General features: G+C 46.9%; 1 protein-coding gene across 2 annotated transcripts in view; it reads left to right on the plus strand.

Annotated features, from left to right (window-relative positions):
- Positions 1-12,211, plus strand: part of A1CF (APOBEC1 complementation factor) — a 92,686-nt gene that overhangs the window by 31,908 nt on the left and 48,567 nt on the right. For both annotated transcript variants that reach the window (XM_044299812.1, XM_044299813.1), the window contains exons 4-5: positions 394-524; positions 1,945-2,183. In XM_044299812.1, the coding sequence (XP_044155747.1) occupies positions 394-524; positions 1,945-2,183 (370 nt within the window). The remainder of the gene's footprint in view (positions 1-393; positions 525-1,944; positions 2,184-12,211) is intronic.

Consider the following 12,211-nt stretch of genomic DNA (forward strand, 5'->3'; position numbering starts at 1 on the left):
CTAACACTTTTTCCTCTAAAATCTATTTTATCTTCGGTTTGGTGCGTATTATTGTCAGTCTGTAAAATTGGCGTACTACTTGGACAACATCGTTCCCAGCAGTGCAAGATGCTTTCTGACCTTTTCATGTGAACCAGACACCACCATCAGAGTTTAGTGCTCTGCTTCTCCCATTGACTTCCATTGTGCTCGGATACTTGGTATAACACCCGAGCATCCCGAGGTGTTCTACTCGAGCACCCGAGCACTGTAGCGCTCGACCAACACTAAATTAGACCATTCCTTTATTATTAGCATGAAATGGTTTATGTATATCTATCTATCTATTTATCTATCTATTTGTATATCTATCTATCTATCTATTGTGTGTATTATAGAATTTTATCTTTGCAGATAGGAAGAATCTATGAAATGAGAATGATGATGGACTTCAATGGAAATAATAGGGGATATGCATTTGTAACATTCACTAACAGACAAGATGCCAGAAATGCAATCAAGCAGCTCAATAATTACGAAATTCGGTAAGTTCAGTGGTTTTGTAATAACTTTTCTAAAGTGTGATTTGTTAACAATTATAGTTTTTTTATGGTGTTGCATGCTTGCTGATAGGGCTATGTTGGTTTCTAGACTCAGACTGGCCCACAGGGGAAAAGGTGATTCTCTCGGTGAGCCCCTGAACAAGGAGTGCCCCTAGACCCCATAACCTGCAAGTGGCACATGGCGCAAAGGACTGACTGCACTACGTATACTGTAGATACTGTAGTTTATTAGCATAGATGTATCAGGTGGCTGAGAAGACGTATGTAAACAGACAGGCCAGCCAATATAATCTTTCATTAGGGACTTGCTCTCTCAAAGTCACTGCAGGGACCTCCATAATGATCTTGTAACATCTTGCTGCTGTCTGCTACAATGTGAGCCGACAATATTTGTAAGTTGTTATACAGTGGGCCCCCAAAATGAATATTACTAGTGGGCCCTTGGCACCCCTGTCAAACAATGTTGGTTTATATACATCTTGCCCCTATGTCCCGTTATCACTATGAACTTATCAATTTATCTGGTATCCAAGAACTTCGGGCAGGTATAAAATGATTTTGCTAATACACCTATGGTCACCCAGATCATTATTTTGGATCCATATTTCTAGAATACAATATGTAGCACAGATAGGTCATTTAGGCCCCTCTTAGAGTCCTTTTATACATTGATGTCTGGCCAAGTCAATTAGTGTTCGCTAAAGGGTTCTGATGCAAACAATAAGAGACAAAAAAGATCGTTCAATCGTCATACAGTTTTCATATTGTTGGCAGCACAATCCTGTATTTGCACTGGGAGATGTGCTGCCAAAGATTTTTAGGCCCACCTAACAGATGTGATTGGCATTTATGTGGGCCAATGATCAGGAACAAGTGTTGTATGAACGATCGTGTACCCGATTGGCACGTGTAAGTTTAGAAACAATTTATCAAAACCTATACATTTTTAAACTATTGGTAAAATATCTTTTCATACTGATTTTGCATAAAACCTATAAAAAAACTTTACAAATACCATATAGAGGGAAATCACTGTACTAATCAATGTCGCAAGATAATTTGTTTAAAATCTAGATTTTTTTCCCCTTATATCAGATACTGCAGGGTATACAAAGGAGAGCATCAAGTTTACTTTTATATTAGGGATGCCAAACTGAGCAAACTGATGTTATCCTGCTCAAATATGCTTGACAAGTATAATATAATGTGTTACCTTATGTTGTAAGGCTTCTTCAGGTAGTAGTGAGATATACGAAATTGTCAACGGTTCCCCTCCAGTAACAAGATTGGAAAACACTGATCTAGAGAAAGGTCACAAAAAGCTTCTTTATTGATAGCATGATTATGGCATCAAACCATTTCACTTAATCAAACCAAATGAATAAAATTCCTTTTTTTCCAGAAATGGGAGATTGTTAGGGGTCTGTGCCAGCGTGGACAATTGTAGATTATTTGTTGGCGGAATCCCAAAGACCAAAAAGAGAGAAGAAATCCTAGTTGAGATGAAGAAAGTCACAGATGGAGTCATTGATGTTATTGTCTATCCCAGTGCTGCAGACAAAACTAAAAATCGTGGGTTTGCCTTCGTAGAATATGATAGTCACCGGGCGGCAGCTATGGCAAGACGAAAGTTATTACCAGGTAGGCTACAGGACAGCAACTGAAAAGGTTGTACGCCTTCATAAATGTACATGAAAGAAAAATGTAAAGCTGGTCGTATGTACGGTATTATATTTTACTTGCTGGGCCCCACTTATGTGTATAGTGCAAATAAAACTGGAGCTCTTGCCAATAGCAACCAGTCAGTTCTCAATTTTCAGATGCTCTTTTTTAAAGGGAGTCTGTGACCACATTTGAGCATATTAGACTGATCAAATAGCGTTATATGTGCCACGAGAACTTAAAAACGGTACCTTTGTTGTATCTAATGGAGTTTTCTTTCAGCCAAAAATGAACTTTTAAGATTCTGTAAATGAGCCCTCTCAAGTGCCCAGGGCGGCGTCTCAATCGTCCGAGCCCCAGGCAGCACCTCCTCAACGGCTCATAACCCTGCCCTCTGTGTGCCTCTGCCCGCCCGTTTACTCTCCTCCTCTCCTTTTCCACTGCGGCTGCGCGGTCAAATTCGTAGCGGGCAGAGGCACACGGAGGGCGGGGTTATGAGCCGTTGAGGAGGTGCTGCCTGTGGCTCGGACGATTGAGACGCCGCCCTGGGCACTTGAGAGGGCGCATTTACAGAATCTTAAAAGTTCATTTTTGGCTGAAAGAAAACTCCATTAGATACAACAAAGGTACCGTTTTTAAGTTCTCAGTGTCACATATAACGCTATTTCATCAGTCTAATATGCTCAAATGTGGTGACAGACGAATTACTTATTTTTAAGAAAATTGCCAAAACCCACTTTTTAAGGACCAGTTCAGGTCTGAAGTCACTTTGTGGGGCTTACATAGTGGATACCCCCATAAATGACCCCATTGTAGAAACTACACCCCTTAAGTTACTTAAAACTGATTTTACAAACTTTGTTAACCCTTTGGGAGTTCCACAAGAATTAAAGGAAAATGGAGATCAAATTTGTAACTTTTTTGACAGATTTTCCTTTTTAATCCAATTTTTTCTTTAACACATCGAGGGTTAACAGCCAAACAAAACACAATATTTATTACCCAGATTCTGAGGTTTACAGAAACACCCCACATGTGGTCATAAACTGCTGTATGGGCACACGGCAGGGCACAGAAGAAAAGGAGCACCACATGGTTTTTGGAAGGCAGATTTTGCTGAACTGGTTTTTAGATGCCATGTCCCATTTGAAGCCCCCCTGATGCACCCCTACAGTAGAAACTCCCAAAAAGTGACCCCCGTTTTGGAAACTAGGGGATAAGGTGCCAGTTTTATTGGTACTATTTTTGGGAACATATGATTTTTTGATCATTCATTATAACACTTTATGAGGCAAGGTGACCAAAAAATTGGTTGCGGACATGGCGATACATAATATGTATACTTTTTCTTATTTATTTAAGCTTTACACAATAATAGCATTTATTAAACAAAATAATTATGTTTTAATGTGTTTATGTTCTGAAAGCTATAGTTTTTATATTTTTTGAATGATTTTGATGATTTGATGTAGGGGCTCATTTTTTCCCGGGATGAGGTGACGGTTTAATTGGTACCATTTTGTGGGACATACGCCTTTTTTATCACTTGGTGTTGCACTTTTTATGATGTAAGGTGACAAAAATTGCTTTTTTTGACACAGTTTTTATTTTTGTTTTTTACGGTGTTCACCCGAGGGGTTAGTTCATCTGATATTTTTATAGAGCTGGTTGTTACGGACGCGGCGATACCTAATATGTATACTTTTTTAACCAAAAAAATTATGTTTTAGTGTCTCTTTTTAGCGAGCTATAGTTTTTTTTTTCAGGGATTTTCTTATTTTTTTATGGTGTTTATCGGACTGGGTGGATTTTTTTTCTATTAAAATTTTTTTATTTTATTCATTACTTGGGGAATTTTTTTTTTTACATGTGAAATCTTTTTTTTTATTTTTTTATTTTAACACTTCATTTTTTAATTTTTAATTTTACACTTTTCGTCCCCCATAAGGTAATACAAGACCTCTGGGGGACATTTACCTTCACTTTTTTTTTTTTACTATTGATTTCTCCTGTAACTGGGGCTGACATAGTAGCTGTACAGCCTCAGTGCAGAGCTGATCGAGGTCTGTGAAAGACCCGACAGCTCCTGCACAGCTCCTTCCCTCTCCGGCCCCAACGGTCACATGACCGCCGGGCCGGAACAGAAAGCACTGTGTAAACAGCGATTTAGAAGGCAGGGACACCTGGGAACTGTCCCTGCCTTCTCTAAGGGTTGCCCTGCTGTCACTGACAGTGGGCAACCCGATCTGCAGCTGCACGATTTGCGTGCAGCTGCGATCTCTGAATGGACGTTCCAGAACGTCCATTCAGAGATATAGAACCTCTTCCCGGATGTTTTTAGTCAACGTGCGGATGGGAGGTGGTTAAGTAAGATTTGAAGAAAATTATAACTATTGTGAAATCAGAAGACAATAACTAAAGTTCCCAAATAATTACCGTATTCTCTAAGGAGTAAAGATTTCTGAAGCATTGTTTTACCCCCTCTCCTAGTTTGCTTGTTCATTTATAAAGTTATCATTAGCTATTCCTAACGCAGTAATAAACATTGTGGAACTTATGGTAAGAGGTTTATATGGAACAACCTCACTAATTAATTTTCAAGTGTAATAACCTGGTTTACCAGGAGATGGCGATTACTACAAGTAGGTTACACAAAATAGCAGCAACATTGGCAGTATTATCTTCCCTGGAGAGGAATCTTTTGGTTCCTTCCAGCCCTCTGTAGCTAGAGGGAGGAGTTTAGTTAGTTAGTTAGAAAGCAGTTCTAGTCCACCCTCCTGAGGGAGAGGTTGTGTGCTGGCTAGCAGAGCACTGCCTGCTCTGCTAGGCCTGTGGTTGCTTGTCCCCTCCTGGGCTTGCATTGCCTTCATCCAAGCTGAACCGAAGCTTGAGGTACTCACTGCCAGGACAAGAAGTTCCTAGGACTATAAGTAAGAGACATACTACGGACTATAGCTAACTTAAGTTCCAGCAGAAGAGGAAGAGTTTCCTAACTATCCAGCCAAGTATAGCAGAGCTAAGAGAGCTACCGCATAGCAGAACTTAGATTGTTGCAGAAAAGTATTTGCCTGCCAAAGTTAAGCCAAAACCTGCTGATGACCAAGATATCGTTTGGAAGCTGTTTGGATTACCAATTTATGCCAAGTAAAAGTAACTGTTCAACGTTACTACAAAGTCTGAACTCCATTTGTTCCACTTGTTCATCATCCAAGTTCAACTACCCCTTTTGCATTGCTTCGTACCACATCACATCTGGAATCCACGGATATCCAGATATGAACACTGTGACACGTGTATACAACATCTACAGAGGTTGTAGGCCACCCTGGACCACTCTGGTAATCCTACCCCTGGGTACCAACATTACCATCTACAAATGGGAGCCTTGAGCTTCCGCGGCTTAACCGCAGCTGGGGTCACGTTTACTTGCTTTATAAGAGGGACATATTTTGTAGAAACCTCCTAAGGGGCAAGGGATACCCCAGACGCGGCCCTGAGGGCGCGTTGCAGCAGCAAAAACCTACAAGATGATTGATTATGGGGGTTCCTGCAGCAACTTTGAGAAGGCAGGTCCCTGGGAAAGGAGGATCCTGGCTGTCCTGCCCTTGTACCTTTAGGTCAGCTAGCTGATTGTGTGGGTAGTTTTTTAAATGATCTACCCAGTATTTTCTATAAACATAGGCTGGTTGAGGTGCTGTACACTGCCTATCTATATGTAGTGCAAGCTATTATAGTGTATGTAGTGTACTGTGTCATGGTCCACTTGTGCATGGGGGTGAGGGACTAGGGGCCTACCGGGAGATTCACCTTGTACCCCTGTGGGTCAGTCTAAGCCTGATAGTATGTTTGATTATATTTGTATATCTTTTTTTTTTTGGAACATAGTTTGTAAGGCTGAAAAAAGACATACTGTATGTCCATCCAGTTCAGCCTGTTATCCTGTTGATCCAGAGGAAGGCAAAAAACCCAGTGAGGTAGAAGCCATTTTTCCTCATTCTAGGGTAAAAAATTCCTTCCCGACTTCCCAGTCAGTCAATCAGAATAACTCCCTGGATCAACAACCCATCTCTAATAACTATAACTTGAATATTACTATGGAGGGGGCACAGAGGTCTTTATTACTATGGAGGGGGCACAGAGGGCATTATTACTGTGAAGGGGCACAGTGGGCATTATTACTGTGAAGGGGCACAATGGGAATTTCTACAATGGAGGGGGCACAGAGGGCATTACTAGCACAGTGGGCATTACTACTATTAAGGGGACACAATGGGCATTATTACTGTGAAGGGGAAACATAGGGCATTACTACTATTAAGGGGCACTATGGGCATTATTACTGTGAAGGGGGCACAATGGGCATTATTACTATGAAGGGGGTACAGTGGGCATTATTACCATTAACGAGGCACCATGGGGATTATTACTATGAAGGGGACACGACACAATGAGCATTATTACTATGAAGTGGCACAATGAGGATTATTACTATGAAGGGGGCACAATGGGGATTATTATTGTGAAGGGAGCACAAAGAGGGCATTACAACTGTGAAAGGGGCACAGAGAGGGCATACCTACTGTGAGGGGAGCACAATGTGGGCATAACTACTGTGAGAGGGCACAATGTGTGCTTAACTACTGTGAGGGGGCACACATCTGTACAAAACTACTCTGAAGGTTGTACAATGAGGGCAGCTGTCATGTGTATCGATGTAGCAGAGCTGGGTGTGCTGGGGCAGCTATCATATATAGAGATATAGCAGAGATGAGTGCGCTGGGGCAGCTGTCATGTGGATGAATGTACACTAGATATCAAAGCTATAAACGAGTCTACAGTAGAAGTCTCATATTTTTCAGGCAGTGGCCATACAGCTCTTATAGCTGTGTGGTTAAGTGCCTTGCCTCTGATACTGTCATGGTCTTACCTTCTTGCTGTTCTCCTTCGTTTGACATGTGCTGGCGGCCATCTTGGTTTCTGGGTTTCTTGTAGCCTCCCACCCTGCGGCTTCTCCTTCCCACTGGGAGGAGCTGGATGCCTAGCTCATATATATAGGAGGTCTGTGGCTTCAGTTCCTTGCTTGGTCCTCCTGTGTTCACATGCTTCTAAGACTGCTGCTGCTTCTGGTTCCTGATCCTGGCTTCGTCTGACTACCCTGTTGGTTCCTGATCCAGGCTTCGTCTGATTACCCTGCTGGTTCCTGATCCAGGCTTCGTCTGACTACCCTGCTGGTTCCTGACCTCTGGCTTCGCAAGACCCTGCTTCGGTTTAGCCATCCGTTTGGACTTTTGCCTTACAGCTTGATTTTCAATAAAGCCTTCTTATTTCCACTTATCTCTTGTTGTACGTCTGGTTCATGGTTCCATGACATTAGGACCAAGCCATGAATTCTGACGGTACAGGGCCATCCTCGCTACCTACGCTGGTTGCCAGACTTGATCAGCAGGATCACCTGTTGGGTCGGTTCGCTGTGGCGTTGCAAACCCTGCTTGAACGCACGGCTCATTTAGCTTCCGTTGCCGATAGGTCGGTTGTCGCTCCTGGGCCCGCTCCTACTGCCGCTCCGGTTGTTGCGCCAGAGTCTACCCCGACACCTGTTGCTGCGCCTGCGGTGTTTCGGGGTATGACCGGTTCTGCCCCCCTTCCACAGCGCTTTGGGGGAGCCAACTCAGTGCCGAGGTTTCCTTAACCAGGTGGGCATTTATTTCGAGTTGCTGCCACATGCCTTTCTTACTGAGAGATCAAAGGTGGGCTTCTTGATCTCGCTGCTCTCGGACAAGGCCTTGGCCTGGGCCAGCCCTTTATGGGAGAACAACAATCCGGTGGTTGCCGAGTTTTCCGGTTTTGTTGCTTCTCTTCGGAAGGTATTCGATGTGCCGACTCGTGCTGCCTCTGCTGCGAAGCTCCTTATGTCCATCAGACAGGGTTCACGATCCGTAGCTGAATACGCCATTGAGTTTCGTACCCTGGCAGCAGAGGTGGGCTGGAATAATGAGGCTCTGGTCGCTGCTTTCTCTCATGGTCTCTCGGATGCCTTGAAGGATGAGGTTGCAGCTAAGGACCTACCAGTGGAGCTCGAGTCCCTTATTTCTTTCCTGATTTTGATTGACACCAGACTCAGGGAGAGACCTTCCTTTAAGGAGAGCCTGCGGAGGTCTTCTAACAGATTGGCGCCTACGTTTGCTGTCCCACCCGTGCCTCCCTCTCCTCCCACGCCTCCTGGGGATGACTTGTCTGGGGGTGAACCCATGCAGCTGGGGTTTGCTCGCCTGTCCGAGGGGGAGAGGGTACTCCGGAGACGCGAGGGCCGATGCATGTACTGTGGTCTCGGTGGGCATTTTCGGTTGGCATGCCCGAACCGTCCGGGAAACGCTCGCACCTGAGATCCTGTCGGGGGCAGATCTTGGGTGGAGTCTCCTCGTCCCCGTTTTCCCGTGTTGACAAACCACTGATTACTGTTGTCCTCTCCTGGGTCGGGGGCTCGGTGACGACCCAGGCATTGGTGGACTCTGGTGCTGGTGGTTTGTTCATTGATAGTGTGTTCGCTGCCGCCAATTCCATTCCTCTGCAGCCTCGAGGTTCCCCACTGGCTCTTGAGGCGATAGACGGCAGACCCCTTCTGCCGCCACACGTGACTCAGGAGACCCTTCCAGTGGGGATGGCCATTGGTGCCGTTCACAGAGAGTCGGTCTGTCTCCAGGTTATTTCGTCTCCACACTACTCGGTGGTCTTGGGGTACCCCTGGCTCCAGAAGCATAATCCGACTTTCGATTGGAGATCGGCCGAGATCCTCTCGTGGTCACCGCAGTGTGGGGCTAGTTGCATCCATGGGCCTGTCAAGTTGCTGTGTACTTCCTCGGACTCTCTGTTGCCTCCTGAATACGAGGAGTACCGGGATGTATTCGATAAGGTGCGTGCGGTTGCCCTACCTCCGCACCGCCCATACGATTGTGCCATAGAGTTACAATCTGGTGCCGTTCCTCCTCGTGGCAAAGTCTATCCACTGTCGGTAGCGGAGAATGAGGCCATGGAGGAGTACGTGAGGGAGGCGCTTTCTCGCGGACACATTCGCAAATCCTCGTCCCCGGCAGGGGCTGGATTTTTCTTTGTGAAAAAGAAGGGCGGTGAGTTGAGGCCTTGCATCGATTACAGGGGTCTCAATCGTATCACGATCAAGAACGCTTACCCGATACCCTTGATTTCCGAGCTGTTCGATCGCCTCAAAGGGGCCACGGTCTTTACCAAACTCGACCTGAGGGCGGCATATAACCTGGTAAGGATCAAGGCGGGCGATGAGTGGAGGACCGCGTTTAACACCAGGACCGGTCATTATGAATCCTTGGTTATGCCCTTTGGGTTGTGCAATGCGCCCGCAGTCTTCCAGGAATTCATCAACGATGTTTTCCGTGACCTGTTGCAGCAGTGTGTGGTGGTCTATTTGGATGACATCTTGGTATATTCTGAATCCATGGAGGCCCACATTCTGGATGTCAGACGAGTGTTGCAACGGTTACGAGAGAACAAGCTGTTCGGTAAGCTTGAGAAATGCGAATTTCACCGATCCCAGGTAACCTTCTTAGGTTACATCATTTCCGCTGAGGGGTTCTCCATGGATCCTGAGAAGGTTTCGGCTGTCTTACATTGGCCCCAGCCCAGTGGTCTTCGTGCCCTGCAGCACTTTTTGGGCTTCGCCAATTATTATCGGAAGTTCATCAGGGACTTTTCCATGCTAGCCAAGCCTCTCACGGATCTGACCAGGAAGGGCAGTAATCCCCAGGTCTGGCCGCTCGAGGCCATCCGAGCTTTTGAGGCTCTAAAGTCCGCCTTTGTGTCGGCTCCGATTCTGTCGCATCCCAACCCTGGGTTGCCTTTTGTCCTCGAGGTGGACGCGTCTGAGACGGGAGTAGGCGCCCTTCTGTCTCAGCGTAGAACACCAGAGGGTCCTCTGCTTCCTTGTGGGTTTTACTCCCGGAAACTGTCTTCCGCGGAGTGCAACTATCAGATTGGTGACAGGGAGTTATTGGCCATCGTGCAGGCCCCTTAAAGAATGGAGGCACTTGCTCGAGGGCTCGGTGGTTCCGGTTCTCATCCTGACGGACCACAAGAATCTGACCTACCTCTCTGAGGCCAAGAGATTGACACCACGTCAGGCCAGATGGGCTCTGTTCTTGTCACGTTTTAATTACGTGGTCTCCTACCTACCCGGTTCCAAGAACATCAGAGCGGATGCCTTATCACGGCAGTACTCCGAGCTGTCCGGGGAGGAGTCGATTCCGACTTCGGTCATACCTCCGAATCAGATCCTGGCCGCTATTCGCACCAGCCTGACCTCTCCCCTGGGTGAGCAGATTTTGGCGGCTCAATCTGGTGCTCCCTCTGGGAGACCCAACGGCAGATGTTTTGTGCCTGAGGAGTTGCGCACTCGGTTGTTGCGAACCTACCATAACTCCAAGGCCGCGGGGCATCCTGGAAAGAATCAGCTGTCCTGGGCTGTTTCACGTCTGTTCTGGTGGCCTTCTCTACGTTCCGACATCGCCGCATATGTAGCGGCATGCTCCGTTTGTGCCCAGAGTAAGTCCCCTCGGCACCTTCCGTTGGGCCTTTTGCAACCCATAGCCACCGGGGAGCGTCCATGGTCACACCTGGGGATGGATTTCATTGTGGACCTCCCTGCATCCCGAGGCCATACGGTCATTCTCATGATTGTGGATCGGTTTTCCAAAATGTGCCACTGTGTTCCTCTCAAGAAGTTACCCTCTGCACAAGAGTTGGCCTCGATTTTTGCCAGGGAGGTCTTCCGGTTGCACGGTTTGCCCAAGGAGATTGTGTCGGATCGGGGGAGTCAGTTTGTGTCCAGGTTCTGGCGCGCCTTTTGCTCCCAGTTGGGGATTCATCTCTCTTTCTCCTCGGCCTACCACCCTCAGTCCAATGGGGCCGCAGAACGATCCAATCAGGCCTTGGAGCAATTCCTTCGTTGCTATGTCTCCGATCACCAAGACAATTGGGTTGACCTCCTGCCTTGGGCTGAGTTTGCCAGGAACACGGCGGTGAACTCTTCCTCTGGGACGTCTCCCTTCATGGCCAATTATGGGTTCCAACCTGCCGTGTTACCGGAGGTATTCTCTCCCCAGGATATTCCGGCTGTGGAGGATCACCTTTCTGTCCTACGTGCTTCTTGGGTACAGATCCAGAGGTCCCTTGAGGTCTCTGCACAGCGCCAGAGACTCCAGGCTGATCGCAGACGAGCGCCCGCTCCTTCCTACCAGGTCGGAGGCCGCGTATGGTTGTCCACCCGCAACCTCAACCTTCGTGTGCCCACTCCCAAGCTGGCGCCTCGCTTTGTTGGTCCCTTCCGAGTGCTTCGCAGGGTAAACCCGGTAGCCTATGCCCTTGCGCTTCCTCCTGGCATGCAGATCTCCAACGTGTTTCATGTCTCCCTGTTGAAGCCACTGGTGTGTAATCGTTTCACTTCCTCGGTTCCTCGGCCTCGTCCGGTCCAAGTGGGCAATCGTGAGGAGTATGAGGTGAGCAATATCCTGGACTCACGCCTGGTCCGCGGTCGGGTGCAGTTTTTGGTCCATTGGTGTGGTTATGGTCCAGAGGAGCGTTCCTGGGTTCCCTCCGCAGATGTCCATGCTCCTGCCTTGCTCCGAGCCTTCCACGCACGCTTCCCTCAGAAACCGTTCTTTACTCCGCGGAGGAGGGGCCCTTGAGGGGGAGGTACTGTCATGGTCCTACCTTCTTACTATGAAGGGGGTACAGTGGGCATTATTACCATTAACGAGGCACCATGGGGATTATTACTATGAAGGGGACACGACACAATGAGCATTATTACTATGAAGTGGCACAATGAGGATTATTACTATGAAGGGGGCACAATGGGGATTATTATTGTGAAGGGAGCACAAAGAGGGCATTACAACTGTGAAAGGGGCACAGAGAGGGCATACCTACTGTGAGGGGAGCACAATGTGGGCATAACTACTGTGAGAGGGCACAATGTG

The sequence above is a fragment of the Bufo gargarizans genome, chromosome 6 (assembly GCF_014858855.1).
Source record: "Bufo gargarizans isolate SCDJY-AF-19 chromosome 6, ASM1485885v1, whole genome shotgun sequence".
Taxonomy (NCBI): Eukaryota; Metazoa; Chordata; class Amphibia; order Anura; family Bufonidae; genus Bufo; species Bufo gargarizans.